This window comes from Camelina sativa, chromosome 19, assembly GCF_000633955.1.
Source record: "Camelina sativa cultivar DH55 chromosome 19, Cs, whole genome shotgun sequence".
Classification (NCBI taxonomy): Eukaryota; Viridiplantae; Streptophyta; class Magnoliopsida; order Brassicales; family Brassicaceae; genus Camelina; species Camelina sativa.
In genome coordinates this window covers 12620557-12639527 of record NC_025703.1, presented here as the reverse complement: position 1 = coordinate 12639527, position 18971 = coordinate 12620557, and the positions used below count along the sequence as shown (strand labels likewise).

General features: G+C 36.9%; 3 protein-coding genes across 6 annotated transcripts; 1 reads left to right on the top strand and 2 right to left on the bottom strand.

Annotated features, from left to right (window-relative positions):
- LOC104766175 (protein NETWORKED 1A-like) lies at positions 2626-10078 on the top strand. 2 transcript variants are annotated; one of them, XM_010490010.2, is made up of 4 exons: positions 2626-2743; positions 4262-4519; positions 4613-8640; positions 8806-10078. In XM_010490010.2, exons 2-4 carry the CDS (start codon positions 4420-4422, stop codon positions 9868-9870), a joined length of 5193 nt encoding a protein of 1730 aa, XP_010488312.1. In that variant the 5' UTR covers positions 2626-2743; positions 4262-4419; the 3' UTR covers positions 9871-10078. The 2 variants fall into 2 exon arrangements, with proteins under 2 accessions (XP_010488312.1, XP_010488311.1); XM_010490009.1 differs by lacking the exon at positions 2626-2743 and adding an exon at positions 3466-3608.
- On the bottom strand, positions 10098-14131 carry LOC104766174 (CRC domain-containing protein TSO1). 3 transcript variants are annotated; one of them, XM_010490008.2, is made up of 11 exons: positions 13882-14131; positions 13424-13584; positions 12801-13335; positions 12542-12692; positions 12304-12436; positions 12140-12214; positions 11251-11431; positions 11068-11163; positions 10898-10964; positions 10673-10826; positions 10098-10600 (listed from the first exon to the last, which is right to left on the bottom strand). In XM_010490008.2, the coding sequence occupies exons 1-11, from the start codon at positions 13948-13950 to the stop codon at positions 10249-10251; spliced, it is 1974 nt and encodes a 657-aa protein (XP_010488310.1). In that variant the 5' UTR covers positions 13951-14131; the 3' UTR covers positions 10098-10248. The 3 variants fall into 3 exon arrangements, with proteins under 3 accessions (XP_010488310.1, XP_019096881.1, XP_010488309.1); XM_019241336.1 differs by lacking the exons at positions 12140-12214; positions 12304-12436 and adding exons at positions 11541-11615; positions 11705-11979 and having other exon boundaries at positions 12579-12692; XM_010490007.2 differs by having other exon boundaries at positions 10249-10600; positions 12304-12692.
- Positions 15155-18478, bottom strand: LOC104766173 (protein tesmin/TSO1-like CXC 3). Its single transcript, XM_010490006.2, has 10 exons — positions 18154-18478; positions 17730-17887; positions 17235-17640; positions 16801-17123; positions 16630-16707; positions 16353-16533; positions 16178-16273; positions 16030-16096; positions 15833-15953; positions 15155-15757 (listed from the first exon to the last, which is right to left on the bottom strand). Exons 1-10 carry the CDS (start codon positions 18214-18216, stop codon positions 15394-15396), a joined length of 1857 nt encoding a protein of 618 aa, XP_010488308.1. The 5' UTR covers positions 18217-18478; the 3' UTR covers positions 15155-15393.

Sequence of the window (18971 nt, the reverse complement as noted above, 5' to 3'; positions counted from 1 at the left end):
TCAGAAAAACAAATCCTTCTTTATACCCATATCACAACTATTTGTCCTTCGGCTTATAATGATACTGCAGTTTGGTTGTTTGATAAGCGGGTTCAGACATCCTTTTGTTCTCGTCATGTTTGGAATCATATTAGGGATAAAAAATCTTTGGTTACTTGGTCCTCTTTGGTGTGACACAAGGCCAGAATTCCAAAACATGCTTTTTCTGTTTGGTTGTTTGTTCTGAACCGTAATCCAACTATGGATAGATTTTCTCAATGGGATTGTGATGTGGGCACGACTTGTCTTCTTTGTGGAGTTGAAGATGAAACTAGGGATCATCTGTTCTTCAATTGTCACTTCTCAGAAGATGTGTGGAAAAAGATGGTATCTAAGTTGTTGATTATAATCCCTCCTATTTTATGGAATCAGATTATGGAATGGCTACCATCTGCTTCTTCAAACAAAGACATTTCTCTAGCCTTGCTTCAGGCATGGCAAGCGTGTATTTATGAAATCTGGAGAGAGAGAAATCGTAGGTACCATTGTGGCACCACTTTGTCTTCCCAATCAGTTTTTCATAAAGTCTTAAGTGCGGTCAGGAATAGAGCCCAAAGTTTAGTCTTTCTAAATTCGAGGCGAGCTCCATTACTCCATTGCTGGACAGGGCCCCAAACTTCCTCCTTTACTCCTCCGTGAGAAATCTGAGATTTTATAATCTCTTGTAACATTTTCTTGTCTCGTTCTCTTCCTATTTTAGACTTGATCTTCCCTTGTTTTCTTTATTATAAATCTTTTTTATCTTCTGTAATCTAGCTTTCAGCTAGTTTTCTACCTCTTATGTAATACTTTATTATCTATAAGAAAACATTTTAATAATAATAATAATAAAAAAACAGTATTAATTAAATTACTTGGAAACATTAGATACAACTTTGCTTATTTGATCGGTTACTTACATCTTCGCTAATGGATTTATTAAGAATATATCAAAAGCTAATACACGTGAACAACACGAACTTAAGAGTTCTTCAACGTGTCTCTTTTTATAAAGTGGCTTGATGTTAACTAAGTTATGAAAAATAGTACTCTATAATTAATAAAGAGATTTTAATAGATGAGAATTATATTTAAATTAGATGGAAGATTGCATTCTAAATATATCATCGACATGTTAGTTTTTAAAAAGATGTCGGTCACATATTTTTATATTTCTCTACTTTTTTTTTTTTATATCAACTTCTCTATTGTTTCTAATACGTACTAATTATAATCAAAATAGTACATCATCATACTTACCAAATGTATTTCAATTAATAAATAAGAAACGTTATTAATTGTACTACTATTTTTATAAAGGGTGGCTTTCCATAACTATTATACATGTGGATATATTTAAAGAAATATCGGGCACTAATTAATTTCTTTTGAGGGATTTATTTATTTAATGTATGCACAAATTTTAATCATGCTATTTTCAGAACATATCTCATGGGGTCACAAGCTTTGAAATGATTGTACTCTTTCCAAATTTATAAATTAACAAAAAAAAAACACATTTTAATAGAGAGATCTTTTTCATGGATCCAATCTAGTAAACGGTAGAGAAGACTTCGTCTTCACAATCATGTGTAAATGTGTTCTATTCTAAAATAGTATTATCTACATATGGTGTATGACTAAACAAAAGATTATGCATAACTAAAACAATTTTACCTTCTTAAAAATATAGTATTTCCTTAAAATTATTTTCTTTGATTTTTTTAGTTGTTATTCCAGAGTAAAAATTTTGTTTTCTAATACTACTTGTTGGTTTTAGATTTTCAATGTATATGTTTGGTAAAAACACTAATTTTATCATAATTATTTTAATGATTTGATCAATAAAAAATTAAAAAATATATTAAAAATGTGATATAATAAAATATTGATTTATTTTCTTAATTTATGTACCAAGTTTTAGAACAACAAAGTAAAAAAATCTGGAGGAAGTAATTCACACTCAAATTAGCAGAAGAAGACAGGTTAAAGGACCAACCTTTTGTAAAACCCAAGAAAAAACACAAATTTGATCAAAGGACAGACTTGTCATTTACGTTCATGATTCAGATCTCTAATTTTTCAACCTACATTTTAATGGCACCTAATCTTTCGTTGCACAAATCACTAGACGATACAAACTAATCCGCTATTACAAAAGTCATTTAAACAAAAAAAAAAAAAAGATTAATAACTTTGAAATTTTGAATAATGATAATCACAAGTTAACAAACTTCGACACAATCCCCAAATCTCCGATTACGATTAAGCAATAAAATTTAAAAAACTCCTCAACGACCGTATCATTTTCTCTTAATTGCATTGATTACACCAATTTTTTTTTTTAAAAAAATATTCAACTCTCTGAAATAAGTTTTCTACCCCTAATTAATTCTCATTTAATATCATTACTATTCAACGTTGCAATTTCCAAAACAAATCTCATTCATTATTAAGCTAAAAAGAGGATTTTAAAAAGGTAAGAAAACTATTTTTATATAGTAAAAAAAATAATAAAAGAAAACTACCGTTGTGCGTCAAATCATTCTCATCTTTTATTTTTGTCGCACAAAAAAGAGTTTCCAAATCTAAAAGAATATAATTGCAGAAGACACAAAGAGAGAGAGAGAGAAAGAGAGAGAGAGCTGTTGGAGTGTGAAAGAGAGAAGACAATGAGATGACTTTCACTATCATTTTGCAGCCATTCTCTCAATCTCTTCCTTCGGTATGTTTCTTCTTCATCTCTCTCGGCTTTGCATTTTTCTTACTATTAGAATCTGTTCTTACTTCTATATCTCTTCTTTGTTCTGACACTTCACTTGTAAGATACTTGTTTGGTCTCATTTCCGATTTGTACATTTTGGATCCAATCTACTCAACGAGTCATTTTGTGTGTCTGTCTCTAAGAAAGACTCCATCTTTTTGAGTTGCTGTAGCTACCCATTTGCTCTCTTTCTGGTAAATTTGATCTGAAAAAAAAACTCGACAAGTTATACATTTTTTTTTTGGTCCTTCAGTGTTACATTTTTTTCTTTGTGTGTGTGTTAAATCTGCAGTTTTGAGTCTCTTACAAACATTGCGGTTGGTGTGTAGTCTGATTCTTGTTTTTCTTTTTTTTTTTTTTCCTTCACTAAACCAAAAAAAGTCTTGATTTTTTTTTCCTCTGTTGTTTGATTTCTCTGGTNCATTGATTACACCAATTTTTTTTTTTAAAAAAATATTCAACTCTCTGAAATAAGTTTTCTACCCCTAATTAATTCTCATTTAATATCATTACTATTCAACGTTGCAATTTCCAAAACAAATCTCATTCATTATTAAGCTAAAAAGAGGATTTTAAAAAGGTAAGAAAACTATTTTTATATAGTAAAAAAAATAATAAAAGAAAACTACCGTTGTGCGTCAAATCATTCTCATCTTTTATTTTTGTCGCACAAAAAAGAGTTTCCAAATCTAAAAGAATATAATTGCAGAAGACACAAAGAGAGAGAGAGAGAAAGAGAGAGAGAGCTGTTGGAGTGTGAAAGAGAGAAGACAATGAGATGACTTTCACTATCATTTTGCAGCCATTCTCTCAATCTCTTCCTTCGGTATGTTTCTTCTTCATCTCTCTCGGCTTTGCATTTTTCTTTCTATTAGAATCTGTTCTTACTTCTATATCTCTTCTTTGTTCTGACACTTCACTTGTAAGATACTTGTTTGGTCTCATTTCCGATTTGTACATTTTGGATCCAATCTACTCAACGAGTCATTTTGTGTGTCTGTCTCTAAGAAAGACTCCATCTTTTTGAGTTGCTGTAGCTACCCATTTGCTCTCTTTCTGGTAAATTTGATCTGAAAAAAAAACTCGACAAGTTATACATTTTTTTTTTGGTCCTTCAGTGTTACATTTTTTTCTTTGTGTGTGTGTTAAATCTGCAGTTTTGAGTCTCTTACAAACATTACGGTTGGTGTGTAGTCTGATTCTAGTTTTTTTGTTTTTTGTTTTTTCCTTCACTAAACCAAAAAAAGTCTTCATTTTTTTTTGTTCCTCTGTTGTTTGATTTCTCTGGTTTTACTTAACATTGTTGTTAAGTGATCTCTTGATTTCGACTAATACTTCTCTTTTTGGAGATTCTTTGTATCTGTATGTGTTGGAATGTATCTGTATCTGTATAGTCCTTATTCCTTAAGACCAGAATAAGTTAGAGATCTTGACTCTGCTTCTGTTGACCCTTATAGTGTGTGGCATTGTTTGCTTCAGTTTTGTAGGTGAAAGCCTGAGGTAGAGAGAGATCAAAGAGCTCTTCAGTTTGGAATATAATTTAGTATAGATTGATTCTGGCCTGGAACCCTTACCTTGGACTTGACCACCCTTGGGTGAAGTCTAAACCACTCTTTGTGCTTCTAGCAGCCGGTGTCATGGCTACTGTGTTGCATTCAGAGTCCAGGCGGTTATACTCCTGGTGGTGGGATAGTCACATTCCCAAAAACTCTAAATGGATTCAACAGAATCTTGCAGGTGCCTCTCTCTCTCTCTCTTTCTCTCTAAGTGTTTGGTGACTGATTTGGTCTTATTTAATGGGGAAAAGAATTGAACTTTTGCATGATGCAGATATGGATTCCAAAGTGAAGGCTATGATCAAACTCATCGAAGAAGATGCAGATTCTTTTGCAAGAAGAGCAGAGATGTACTACAAGAAACGTCCAGAGCTAATGAAACTTGTGGAAGAGTTCTACAGAGCTTATCGTGCATTAGCAGAGAGGTACGATCATGCGACTGTGGAGCTCCGCCATGCGCATAAAACCATGGCTGAGGCGTTCCCTAACCAATTGCCTTTCGACATGCTTGAGGATTCTGCTTCATCATCTTGTTCTGAGCCACGTACACCTGAGAAAATGCCACCACGAATCCAGCCATTTTACGACTCTGAAGACCTGCAAAGTGCCACGAGTAAAAGAGGGTTAAGTCAGCTGACTGAGTACTTAGGAAGTTCTGAAACAGAAGTTGAAAGCTTGAAGAGAACATTGGTTGAGCTTGGTGCTGAGAAAGAGGCCTTGAATCTTCAGTATCAGCTGAGCTTAAACAAATTATCTAAACTGGAGAAAGACCTCGAGGTTGCTCAAAAGGTTGTTAATGGGCTTGATGAACGTGCTAGCAAAGCCGAGATTGAGACTAAGATACTTTCAGAAGCCCTTGCAAAGCTTGAAGCCGAGAGGGATGCTGCGCTTCTCCGATATAATCAATCCATGCAGAAAATAGCGGATTTGGAGGAATCTTTTGCTCACGTACAAGAAAATATGAAGGGGTTCACCAACAGAGCAACTAAAGCAGAAACAGAAGTGCAGAGTCTCAAACAAGAGCATTGTAGATTGCATTCTGAGAAGGAGGCTGGCTTAGCTCAATACAATCGATGCCTAGAGATGATATCTACGCTAGAGAAGAAGGTTAGAGAGGCCGAAGAGAATGCTCAAATGTTTAGTGATAAGGCTGCAAAAGCAGAAGATGATATTAAAGCGTTGAGACATGAACTTCTGAAGGTAAATGAAGCGAAGGATGGCTTGAGTCTTCGGTACCATCAGTGTTTGGAAACTATATCTAAGCTAGAGAGAGAAGTTTCTCATGCTCAAGACAATGCCAAAAGACTGAGTAGTGAAGTTCTGGCTGGAGCTGCAAAATTGAAGACTGTAGAGGACCAGTGTATTCTTTTGGAAAGCTCAAATGAAAATTTGAAGCTAGAAGCAGATGGTTTAACACACAAATTAGCAGCTAAGGATCAAGAGATTGTTCAGAAGCAAAACGAGCTTGAGAAGTTTCAGTCTTTAATCAAAGATGAGCATTCTCGATTTTTAGAAATCGAAGCCAGCCTTAAGAGTTTGCATAGTGTGTATTCTCAGTCCCAAGAGGAACAAAAGGTTCTTACTTCAGAACTTCAAAGCAGGATTGGCATGTTGAAGGACTTAGAGACTCGTAATCAAAAGTTGGAAGGGGATATCAGCTCAGTCGAAGAAGAAAATCTAAACTTAAGCAAACTAAATGATTCTTCTATGATCACCTTGGAGAGTCAGCAAGGTGAGATCCATAGCTTGAAGGAGATAAAAGAAAAACTTGAGGAAGAAGTTGCAAGACAGATTAACCAAAGCAGTGCCTTTCAAGAAGAGGTCTGTCGTCTGAAGGATGAAATTGATAGCTTGAATAGGAGGTATCAAACGATAATGGAGCAAGTGAAGCTCGCAGGATTTGATCCCGAATCACTTGCCTGCTCTGTGAGGAAACTACAAGACGAGAACTCAAAGCTGACTGAGTTATGTAACCACCAGAGAGATGATAAAGATGCTCTTACTGAGAAGCTGCGTGAAATGGATAGCATTCTAAGGAAGAATGTTTCTTTGGAGAAATTGCTTCTGGAATCAAACACCAAACTAGATGGTTATAGGGAGAAGACGAATGATCTGCAAGAAAGATGTGAGTCTTTACGACGAGAGAAATCTGAGTTTATCGCTGAGAGAGCTAATCTGCTTTCTCAATTGCAAATCATGACTGAGAATATGCAGAAACTTTTGGAAAAGAACTCGTTATTGGAGACATCCCTTTCTGGTGCTAACATTGAGCTACAAGGTGTTAGAGAGAAATCAAAATGCTTTGAAGAGTTCTTCCAGTTGCTCAAAAACGATAAGGCCGAGCTTATAAAAGATAGAGAATCTCTTCTCTCTCAGTTAAATGCAGTTAAGGAGAAGCTAGGGGTTTTGGAGAAGAAGTACACTGAATTGGAAAGAAAATATGCTGACCTACAGAGGGAAAAACAATTCAAGAATGTTCAAGTGGAAGAGTTAAGAGTCTCACTTGCCACTGAGAAGCAAGAGCGTGCTAGTTACGAAAGATCGACTGACAGCAGATTGGCTGATCTTCAGAGCAACGTGAGTTTTCTTCGAGAAGAATGTCGCTCCAGGAAAAAGGAGTTTGAGGAAGAGCTTGACAAAGCTGTAAATGCGCAAGTCGAGATCTTCATCTTGCAAAAGTTTATAGAAGACTTGGAGCAGAAGAACTTTTCTCTCTTAATTGAGTGCCAGAAATATGCTGAGGCATCAACATTTTCAGAGAAACTCATTGCTGAGCTGGAAAGCGAGAATCTTGAGCAACAGATGGAAGCAGAGTTTTTGGTGCATGAGATTGATAACTTCAGGGGTGCAATTTATCAAGTGTTTAAGGCACTTCAAGTTGAAGCAGATTGTAAGACAGCTGACCAGAAGGTTGCAAAAGAGAGAATCCCCGTTTCACGTGTCTTGGGTGACATTAAAGACCTAAAATGTTCACTCTCTAGCGCTGAATATGAGACGCAGCGACTTGTGATTGAGAACTCTGTGCTCTTATCTCTACTTGGACAGTTCCAATCAGATGGCATGAAAGTGGAATCAGAGAAACGTGTTGTAGAGAAAGATCTGGAGACGATAGTACATCGCTATGGAATGCTGAAAAAGGACAGGCTCGAGCTATTGGAAATGAACCAGCAGTTGAAATCAGAACTGGTCGACAGAGAGCAGCGGGAGCTAGAGCTAAGAGCTGAACTACAAACTGAGCATTTAAAGTTTGAGAGTCTGCATGAGTCATACATGGCTTTGCACCAAGATCACTCAAATGCTCTCAACAAAAACCAAACTTTGCTTCTGAAATTCTCAGAACTTAAAGGTGAGATGTGTATACTTGAAGAAGAAAACGTTGCAGTTCTTCAGGAAGCTATTGCCTTGAACAACATGTCTGTGGTTTACCAGTCCTTTGGGTCTGAAAAAGTTCAACAGGTTGAAGCTTTTGCTGAAAACTTGTCTAGTTTACAAGACATCAATAGTGGCCTGAAGCAGAAAATTGAGACACTGGAGGAGAAGTTAAAAGGAAAAGAGGTGGACAGTCAGGAGCTTAATATCAAGCTGGAGAAGTTACAGGAAAGCCTCGAAGAAGCCAATGAGCTAAATGATCTCTTAGATCATCAAATTTTAGATAAAGATGAAATCTTGAGGCAGAAGGCGATGGAGCTCCAAGAAGCTGAAGAGATGCTCAAGGCTACACATATTGCAAATGCTGAACTGTGTGAAGCAGTTGAAGAGCTGAGGAAAGACTGTAAAGAATCTAGGAAATTGAGGGGAAACTTAGATAGGCGGATTACTAAACTGTGTGACCTTACTGGGAGACAGGATGAAGAGATTAAAAACCTTGGCAATTTGAAGGAGAATTTGGAGTCGGAGGTAGAGTTGTTACACAAGGAAATCCAAGAACACCGAGTTCGAGAGGAGTTCTTGAGTTCAGAGCTGCAGGAGAAAAGCAATGAGTTTGGACTTTGGGATGCTGAAGCAACATCTTTTTACTTTGATCTACAGATTTCAGCTGTCCGTGAAGTATTGCTTGAGAATAAAGTTAAGGAACTCACTGGAGTTTGTGAAAATCTCAAAGATGAAGCTGTTACAAAAACCACAGAGGTAGAACAAATTAAAGAAACAGTTGGATTCTTGGAATATGAAGTGACTGAGCTGAAGAATCAATTGTCTGCCTATGATCCTGTGGTAGCATCTCTGGCAGAAGATGTCAGGTCTCTTGAGCAAAATGCCCTGTCTTTATTGAAACTCCCTGCACCAGCTGATCGTCACAGAGAGGTAAACTTATTCCCATTCCTTCTATTTGACATCTTACCGGTTCTTGAAACTTGATTACCTTTACTAATTGACTGATTTTACTGACCACGTTAGTGGCTTCCATTTTTTGAAATTGTGCATTTTCACATGTATGCACCACGAGTTAATATTTTCCAATTTCCTCAGGGCGTCCAGAATGATGAACATCCAGAAGCAGCAGTCTCTCAAGAAGAAGGACATAGCAGTACCAACCTAGACAGTGGATTTGTGCTTTTGCAGGACATGAAAACAAGAATCAAAACCATTAAGAAAGCAGTTGCTGAGGAAAAAAAGAGGCGTGGTAAGCTGAGAAGACGAAACTCTTCTCACAGAAGCAGAGACCGCAAGCTGTATGAAGAGATTGAACTTGAGGACCAATTCTCAGGTGAAATCAGACAGCCTAGATCACCTGCGATGACTGAGTTGAAAAATGGTTCATTGATGAAAGACATTCCCCTTGATCAAGTTGCAGACTCAACGTTCTATGGAAGAAGCCGGAGAACTAGTCGTGGTTCTAGTGACCAGATGCTTGAATTATGGGAAGAATCTGCTGAACCAGAATCCAGCATTAAGTCTCTGATCACCAATAAAAACTCAAAGAAGCCTCTGATCCCTCGTCTTCATCGCAGAAGCAGGAATCCCTCCATTGAATCACAGTCTGAGAAAATGGTTGGAGTTGTTGACAAACTAGAGTTATCTAGAAGCACTGAGGACAATGCAAAGATTCTGGAGAGACTTTTGTCTGATTCTCGAAGATTGGCAAGCCTCAGAATCAGCTTAAGAGATCTTAAAAGCAAGCTGGAGATGAACGAGAAGCCAGGCAAGTTCACTAACCCTGATATTGTTAGAGTGAAGAAACAGCTGAAAGAAATGGAGGAAGCAATCTTTCAGCTTACAAACACAAATGAGATTCTTTCTAATGAAATCGAGGAGACCGGAGATGCCAGAGATATATATAGAAAAGTGGTTATAGAGAAGTCAAAGAATGGGTCTGAGAAGATTGAGCAGATGCAGCAAGAAATGCAGAACATTGAGCGAACAGTGCTAAAGCTTGAAGAGGGAGCATCAAAGAGTAAAGGAAGGAAAAAATTCTCTGAGAGTAGGACAGTGATACTCTTGAGAGACATTATCCATAAAGGTGGCAAAAGGACAGCGAGAAAGAAGAAAAATCGTTTCTGCGGCTGTATGAGATCTTCGGGTAATGAAGAGTAGGGTGGATAATAACGTAACAGCATCTATCTAGTCACTATCTATTTTACTTTAATCATGGAACTGACTCTAGGAGAACTTGTGGAATGGTTTCTGAAATATTTATTAGAGCAAATTAGTAAACCTTGTAGCTTCTGCTAATGTGTACGTATCTTGTTTGACTCTTTAATGTTTCAAACCTGGTGTTTCTCAAAGTCTATTTTTTTAGATACTCTTTATGGAAGATTATGAACTAGAATGTGATAATATACTACCTACTGGAATAAAGTATCTTACAAGAACGTTACTTATGTTATGGAAACAGGCATGTAGGCTAACACGATCTGGTACATTACAAAGATACAAAGAATTTTTTCCATAGCTTAACCAAATAGTTTTGATTCACTGATTTGGGTTGAGAGAAGGAAATGCTGGAATAGACCGTAGTATCAGCTTCCGGCCATTACCTCTCCTCCTTAGGTTTGAGCCAGATTCCGAAGAGCCGAGCTGAGGGGGAGAAACTCTCTTACTGTTGGGAGAGATGGCCTTGATGTTAGCTATAGGGGAATTGAGGAGAATCTCAGGCATAATCTCTGTTTTATCTTCAGTCACGGGATCAACAGGCTTCTTCCCATTATGTGACTGTGTCAAATCACTGTCTTGTTTTCTGAAAGATGAAGAACCCATGCCAATAAAAAACTGTGTGGGAGGCAGTCTGTTCTTAGACAAGAACGGCTGATGAACCACCAAATGTCTGCAAAACAAAGGTTACAGCAATTCAGGAGCTGTCTTGTTTGTATATTGTTTGAAACCTCGATACAATTACCTGTACGGTGGCAGTGGTGTTGAAGGTTGATCAGAACTTGGGTTCTGCTCCACTTCTCTTGACACCTCGATCTTGTGTTGGATTTTTGTTCTTCTTTTCTCATATGTCTCCTGATCCTCCTCTTGTTTGCTCTCCATGATGACAAGTAAAGACCCTGAGATTGTAATTATGTCAAACCAAAGACTGTAAATAGACAGTAATTAAAAGTTGAGCAAGGAAGCTTACCTTCTTTTCTGCCGAATACATTTTTGCATCCTTCACATCTACAGTTTATGGAACAGCCGACTCCACCCTATTAGATTATCAGGACCAAAGTATCCAAATCAGATCATGGTAATATAACCTACACAGATAGATATTGAGAACAATGATGAATAGATGATGAAAAAAAAAACCTGATAGCATTCACAGTATTTCTTCAGACAGTTTGATTTCTTGCAGTTGCAGCCACGTTTGTGTCGTGCGGAAGCTGGAGTTTTACTTGCATCATCCTGTGCGAGATAAAAGTGTCATCGCCCAGATAAGGGAGGAGAGAGAGGAGAGAGGGGGAATAAGAAGATGGAATAAAGAGCTCTTACACCAGCTTCCATGATGGAATCTGCGCTTCTGATGACTTTAGGAGCAAATGCAAGTGGATTTCGGGATTCAATCTGTTTACGGGTAGCCAGGACAGTTTCTTCATGGACAGGTTTGTTAAAGCAATCTATACATGAACATGGCTCTATACAATAAACTCCAGCAGCAAAGCATTCACAGTAACTGCAGAGAGAAAAGAGACTCAAAACAATGGTTAACTACTTCAAGGCAATTCAGTTTAAATATTTGAAACAGGCAAGAATTAAAGAGAAGCTAGGGGTATGCAGCTTACAGCTTCAAACACTTTGACTTTTTGCAGTTGCATCGCTTACATGACTCACCCTCTCCAGCTTGTTCAGACACACGCCTGCACATTTAAGCCAACTGATAAGAAAAACAAAAAAAGAAGATATACAAATCTGTTATGTAACTTTTGTTCAAAAAAAAAAAACTTGCTTCTTTTTCTTAAGGCTGCCCGTATTCAACTCTGGGAACACCAATGCTCTGGGAACTTCTTCGACAGGTTCATTTTCTGCTTGGTCCGAAGTTTCTTGCACAATGTCTTGGGAGTGAATTGGAGTGGTAGAGCCTGAAAAATTCTTGTGAATCTCTCCAGATATGGAATAGTCATGTACGACATTGATGTTACTGTCCCTTGCGGACAATGCAATAGCGTTTAGATGAAGACCAATACCAGGTACAACACACCCCGAGGAAGATTCACCAGCCGCCTTATTGTCACACATNTACAATAAACTCCAGCAGCAAAGCATTCACAGTAACTGCAGAGAGAAAAGAGACTCAAAACAATGGTTAACTACTTCAAGGCAATTCAGTTTAAATATTTGAAACAGGCAAGAATTAAAGAGAAGCTAGGGGTATGCAGCTTACAGCTTCAAACACTTTGACTTTTTGCAGTTGCATCGCTTACATGACTCACCCTCTCCAGCTTGTTCAGACACACGCCTGCACATTTAAGCCAACTGATAAGAAAAACAAAAAAAGAAGATATACAAATCTGTTATGTAACTTTTGTTCAAAAAAAAAAAACTTGCTTCTTTTTCTTAAGGCTGCCCGTATTCAACTCTGGGAACACCAATGCTCTGGGAACTTCTTCGACAGGTTCATTTTCTGCTTGGTCCGAAGTTTCTTGCACAATGTCTTGGGAGTGAATTGGAGTGGTAGAGCCTGAAAAATTCTTGTGAATCTCTCCAGATATGGAATAGTCATGTACGACATTGATGTTACTGTCCCTTGCGGACAATGCAATAGCGTTTAGATGAAGACCAATACCAGGTACAACACACCCCGAGGAAGATTCACCAGCCGCCTTATTGTCACACATAGATTGCTGATCATCAGCTATCTCCTTCTTCCGCTTCCCTGGCATCTCAAAGTCCAAGCAGCGTCTTCGCATGCCACCACGGTTCAAGCTAAAGACAGACTAGCACAAACACACAAACACAAAATAACCAATTCAGTATAATCAAAATCCCAAAGATACTTAAAACTCACATCTGAAGGCCATTTCAAAATGTAGTCCTGAAGTTACCTCATTGGGAAGCACAACCGAAGGCTCAGTTTCATTACTGGATCCATTAGCTGGAACATCTTTGTTGATATCAGGCCGCTTTGTAGACTTGACACCAGCACAGAAACGTCTTTCCGAACTTGATATTTTATCCACCAAGCACCTAAAAGCCTCAGAATCATTCGGAGACCGAAACACTAACAGCTCAGTTGCATTTGAGATCAAACGTCCACAGTCAGGAGTGTCATTCACTTCCCGAACATTCAGCATACCCATCTTAACATCCTCGGAAGACGAACCACCTTCTCCTCGAGGAATATCAGATGGAGCTTCCAGGGTAACATCGTCAGTGCAAGGTGAATCACTACGATCAGGAGTTTGGCTGTCAGACTTCAGTATCTGTGGCAGCTCAGAAGACGTTTCAACAGAAGTTTCATCTTCATCTTCCAAAGGAGCTTCTTTGTTTAGATCTTCAATTACCGGTACTACAACATCTTCTTTATAAACAGATCCATTTAGATCTTCTAAAGGCTTAGTACGATCAATAGAGTTATGACTGCAACAACAACAACAATACAGTAAACAACATCTCCTACTAAAACAACAACAAGAGCTTCTGTTATTCAAAGAAAATGATTATTTACCATCTGAAAAATCTGGATTCTCTATGAGAATTGACATGAGGAGAAGTGAAAACAGGAGGAGGAGATGTGAAACTGAGAGAGCTAAACGTCTGAGCAGTGGAGATGGATTTGACCGACTCAATGGGAGAGAGATTGCTTATGTAGTTGAACACTGGAGAATCCTACATTCAAAGACCCCAATTACACAGTTAGACTCAAGGCAAAATTAGCAAACCACAACAACAACAAAAAAAAAAATTGCATTTTCCCGAAAAAAAAAAAAAAGACAAAATCTCTTAAATTTCGGAAACAAAAAAGATAAATTTTTTAAGGTCAATTCATGAAATTTGACAAAACCCAACACAAAAATTGCAAAAAACCTAGAAACACACAACACCAACTTCGTAAAAACTAGAAAAAATGCAAGGCAAGGAAAAGGAGTGAACTTTATTTAAGCAGAGAAAAAAAAAAAGAGAAACCTCGAATTTGGATTTGGGAGTTGAAGTTCCGATCTGGGAAGTAGTAGGATTCTTCTGGGGTTTGTCCATTTTCCAGCAAGAATCAAATCTACATTGCCTCAATACAGACACTGATTTTGGTTTTTTTTTTTTTTTTTTTTTTTTTTTTTTTGTGTTGTTATATATAATCTAGGGTTGTTGTTGGATATTCGAACAAAAAAAAAAAAAAATTGTCCGCGCCGGTGCGAAACAGTGCGAAGAGCGTATAAACAGTGTGTGGGAAAATGATAAAAAGTCCAAATCATATCAGTATCAGTCTTTTTAGTCCACTATATGACGTCATCTTTACCCTTACCTGCACCTTCTTTTAACATTAAGGCCCAGTTACACATTGGTGGCCCAAACACTGAAAATCTATGAGAAAGCGGTTTAGCGTGGTTATACTTTTAGAGTTGATTAAATTTCATGTATGATTTTTTAGAAAAATTTCGTTGATCTTAAATTAAACTAAAATAATTTAAAATCATATATGATGATTCAAAATAACGAAAAAAAAAAAGTATTTCACAACCAAAAATGTTGATTCAAAGAACAAAGTTTACCTATCAAAAAGGTGTTCAAGGTACTTCAATGTTATATTTGCTTATATCTCACGTTTTGAAATATGAAAATGTACAAGACTAGTGCGTATATCATACATTGGAAAGTGGTAGTACATATACATTCATAGATCTAAATACGTAAATGTGAAAATATTTAGTTTTTTACTACCTATTGCATGCTATGTTAAACGACCATTTTAGAAAACAAATTTAATCTATTTATATAAGAACTAATTAAGTATGTTATAATTTTTTTATATGGATTTGATACATGGGATTTGGAGGGTTCATACTATTAAGCCTAGACTTAAGAGGCTTTTATGTGATTAAGCCTAGACTTAAGAGGCTAAAATAAATGATTGTTTTACATCATTCTGATTGCACTTTCATGAATGACTATAACTGCTATTAATCATGTAGCCAACCTCTTTGTCGTTACTCTAATAGTGGCTAAGCAGAATTGTCGGGTAGGAGAAATATGTCATCTCCAAGTTTGCTGAACTCGATGAGTTTGTGCTCCAAAAGGGTTTGGTGTCTTTGTCTTTTTACCGCTAAGTAAATGAGTGACAGATATTATAAGAATATTAGTTACTGCGATTTTAGTTATTTTTTTTTTTTAAATTTTAAATAGTTTTGCTGGAACAATTGATTTTAGGAATATTTTAGTTATTTTTATTTTGTCCAAAATAAAAGGTACAACCAAAATGTATTTCTCGAAATCTAATTTATATAGGTTTTTCTGTACCTGACTATACATATGGTTGACTAATCTTGTGAACATGTTGAAAAATAATCTCACATTTTTGTTACACAACGAAACAAACGTAACTGCGCTCTAGAACTAATCTATCAAAAGTTTGCGTACGTTGTGCGTAACAGTGTAAGTTAAACTACCAACTAGAAGTTGACATTCTTCACACAAAGAATTCTTCTAATGGTGTGGAGTGAGAGAAGGAAACGTTGGGATCGAGTGTATCAGCTTCCTGCCACCATTTCTTCTCCATGGGGTCTCCTCTGATGAATCAAGATGAGGCAAAGACACCCTTTTGCTGTTGGGAGACACTACAGCTTTCATGTTAGTCACTGGAGAATGGTGTAGAAGATTCTCATGCATATCATCATCATCAATGTCTTCTGTGATTGTCTCAATCCTTGAATGGGAAACCATACTCATGTCTGGCTTTCTGATGTTGTATATCCCCGAGGAAGATGATCCAGAAGCTCCATGATTAAAATGTGATACTGGAGGAAGTAGTCTATTGTTGGATGAGATGGCCAGTTGAGACAGTGGTTGCCTGAATTAGAATTCAAAGGTTAATAATAAAGCTAATTAGGATCACACATTGATTGTTTTGAGATCGTTTCTTTACCTATATGGTATTGGTGTTGAAGGTGGAGCAACAGGATTGAACAACTCAACATTCTGCTGTGTTTTTGCAGTTACCCTTTTGGCAGAAACTTCGTTTTCCTCATCTTGTTCGAACAAAGATCCTGCAGGGATTGTTATCTTTGTCAAATCATTGAAGATCAAGGACCTTCAGGTCTAGAGGTAAGAATAAAAACTAACCATCTTTTCTGCCAAATGCATTTTTACATCCTTCACATCTACAGTTTATGGAGCAGCCAACTCCACCCTATAGGATGAATGTATCAAAACTCAGAACTAATCCAATGAAAAAAGTCTTCCACACTGTGTATAAATTTAATGACTTTACCTGATAGCATTCACAATATTTCTTCAAACAGTTTGATTTCTTGCAGTTACAGCCTCGTTTGTGTCGCGCTGAAGCTGGAGTTTTGCTTGTATCATCCTATGAACCAACGCAACATTTTATAGCCTTTAAAAAGATATAAAGGCTGCTAAGAAAATGGAAATGAAAAAACACTTACACCAACTTCAATGATGGAATCTGAGTTTCTTATGACTTTAGGAGCAAATGCAAGTGGATTGCGTGATTCAATCTGTTTGCGAGTAGCCAGGACGACATCTTCATGGATAGGTTTATTAAAGCAATCCATACATGAACATGGCTCTATGCAATAAACTCCAGCAGCAAAGCATTCACAGTAACTACAGAGATAGCATCAAAAGAGACTCAGCAAACAAAAGATTGAACTATTTCAAGAAAACACAAGAGTATAATAGGATTTGGTGTATTCAGCTTACAGCTTCAAACACTTGGATTTTTTGCAGTTGCATCGTTTACATGACGACTCGCCTTCTCCTGATTGTTCAGACTTACGCCTGCACAGTATAGTGCCAACAGATTGTTAAGAATAAAGTAAAAAAGATTTACCATTAATCTGTTTGTAACAAGTTTCAGGACAACAAACTTGCCTTTTCTTCTTCGGGCTTGCTGGCTTCATTTTAACTAAAGCTAAAGATTTTGGAAACTCTTCTACAGCTTGACCTGCATCTTGCTGCGAGTGAAGAACCAGAGAGGTAGAACTTTGCAAACCCACTTTAACGTTACCGGACAATGAGTACTCATTAGGAACATTATTGTTTTCCTTAGAGGACATTGCAATAGCGTTAAGATGCAGACCAATGCTAGGTACTACACAACTTGATGAAGATTCGCCCAATGTTTGCTGATTATTCCCTGGAACCTCAAAGTCTAGACATCGTCTTCTCACACCACGATGCAAGATCGAATTCGCCTGTCACACACACATACACACACACACACACACAAAGAAGAGAAACATTTCAGAGACAATGATCAATCAAGAACCAAAAGCTAATACAATATCAACACCACCTTTACTCACATCAAAGGACTCAGTTTCATTATTGGCTACAACAGTACTCGAAACAGGCTCCTCCGACGTTGACATTGTAACACCACTACCACGTACACGAGCTCCAGAGTTAGATCTTCTCTTCAACAAGCAACTAAAAGCCTCTGACTCACTAGGTGAGCCATAGATCAGTTCTGTCGTAGCAGCAATAAGAGTTTCCCAATCTGGAGTATCACTTTTCTTCTTGACATTGTCACACATCTTCAGCAGATCCATCCCACCATCTTCACAACTACCATTGCCTCCTCCTCTCACATCATTACTCACTTTGGGAGTACTAAAATCATTCTTAACGTTCTGTGACGGTTCGTTTCCAATCAAAGCTTCTTCTTTTACTTCTTCTCCAACGGAAGCAACCACATCTTTGTTAATTTGACTGCAAACCAAAAAAAAACATTCCAAAATCAAGAACTTTGAAAGAGTATAAAACTACTAATAATAACTCAAAGGAGACAGAGTTATAACCTTCTGAAACGAGACTCTTCGTGAGAAACAGCATGAGGAGAAGTGAAAACAGAAGGTGGAGATGTGAAATTGAGAGAGCTTAAAGTTTGAGCGATTGGGATTGATTTGAGAGTCTTGATTGGAGAGAGATTACTTATATAATTAAACACTGGTGAATCCTGCATCAGTTGCACAAAAACACACACTTTGATCTCAATAAAAACACATCTTCAAAATCATCAAACAACCAAATCATAAGAAAACCGTTTTTAAGATCCTAATAACCGATTACGATTGTAAGATACAAAACTGAATCTTTGACTAAACTAAGAGATGGGTATTGTTACAAAGTCGAACAGACACACCAAAACCATCACAGAAACAGAGGAGCAACGAGATAAACAATGAAAGCATAAAACTTTGAGATGGGTATTGAATTAAAAACCTCGGATTTGAGTTTAGAAACAGGAGTCCCGATCTGGGTAATACTCTTTTGCGGTGTATCCATTTTTTTATTTGTCTCTAACAACAAAACAATCACTCACATACACATTACTTCTCCTGCCTCACTCTCCCTCTCTCTCTCTGTCTCTATCTCCACTTAAAAGGGTAAGGAAGAAGAGAAAGAGATTCAAAGGAGAGTAGAGGCGGGAAGATGAGGAGTATCTCGTGAAGATAGTCCAAACCAAATCCAACAGAGGCCACCAAAACCAAACATAAAACCAAAAAAGGTCACTACTTGTCTCTCTCTCTTTCTCTTTCTTTATGTTTTGTTCTTCTAATATATACACTACACCTCTCCCTACGTACACGTCTCTTTAAGAATCAATGGTCTCTCTGTAAAAAAATATCGTATCGACTTTTTTTTTTTTTTTGGGCCTTTAATAAAGTAACGGACATCACCTTGATGTTTGCTTTTTTTTTTTTCTTTCTTCTTCTTTGATTGTAAAGAAAAGAAAAAAAAGAACGAATAAAATAAGAAACTGCAATAATTACACAGTTCCTTTTCGTTGCTTCTGTTTTGTTTGCATTACAAAGATGAATGAATAAAGAAAAGAATAAAGATAAATTCCTCTTTAATTTTTTGTTTTATTTGTTCGTTTTTTTTGTATCTCTATATATGTGGTTTTACTAACTTCGTTGACTATACTTGTCATTGTTGATAAACATACTTAAATTAATTTTTTTTTTTGCATAATCATAATACATTTAATATATTTGACCGTATCAACAGTGTGATTTGTTGAGATACCTAATCGAAAT

Excerpts from the sequence above, each read along its gene's own strand:
- LOC104766173 (XM_010490006.2), bottom strand. The coding sequence starts at position 18,216 with ATGGATACACCGCAAAAGAGTATTACCCAGATCGGGACTCCTGTTTCT. Across the intron at positions 16,274-16,352 it reads ATTCCATCATTGAAGTTGGT|GATGATACAAGCAAAACTCC; the intron begins GTAAGTGTTTTT and ends GTTGGTTCATAG. Across the intron at positions 15,954-16,029 it reads TGCATTTGGCAGAAAAGATG|GATCTTTGTTCGAACAAGAT; the intron begins GTTAGTTTTTAT and ends CAATCCCTGCAG.
- LOC104766174 (XM_019241336.1), bottom strand. The coding sequence starts at position 13,950 with ATGGACAAACCCCAGAAGAATCCTACTACTTCCCAGATCGGAACTTCA. Across the intron at positions 12,693-12,800 it reads CGGTTGTGCTTCCCAATGAG|TCTGTCTTTAGCTTGAACCG; the intron begins GTAACTTCAGGA and ends TGTTTGTGCTAG. Across the intron at positions 10,827-10,897 it reads TGTATTCGGCAGAAAAGAAG|GGTCTTTACTTGTCATCATG; the intron begins GTAAGCTTCCTT and ends TTACAATCTCAG.
- LOC104766175 (XM_010490010.2), top strand. The coding sequence starts at position 4,420 with ATGGCTACTGTGTTGCATTCAGAGTCCAGGCGGTTATACTCCTGGTGG. Across the intron at positions 4,520-4,612 it reads GATTCAACAGAATCTTGCAG|ATATGGATTCCAAAGTGAAG; the intron begins GTGCCTCTCTCT and ends TGCATGATGCAG. Across the intron at positions 8,641-8,805 it reads CAGCTGATCGTCACAGAGAG|GGCGTCCAGAATGATGAACA; the intron begins GTAAACTTATTC and ends CAATTTCCTCAG.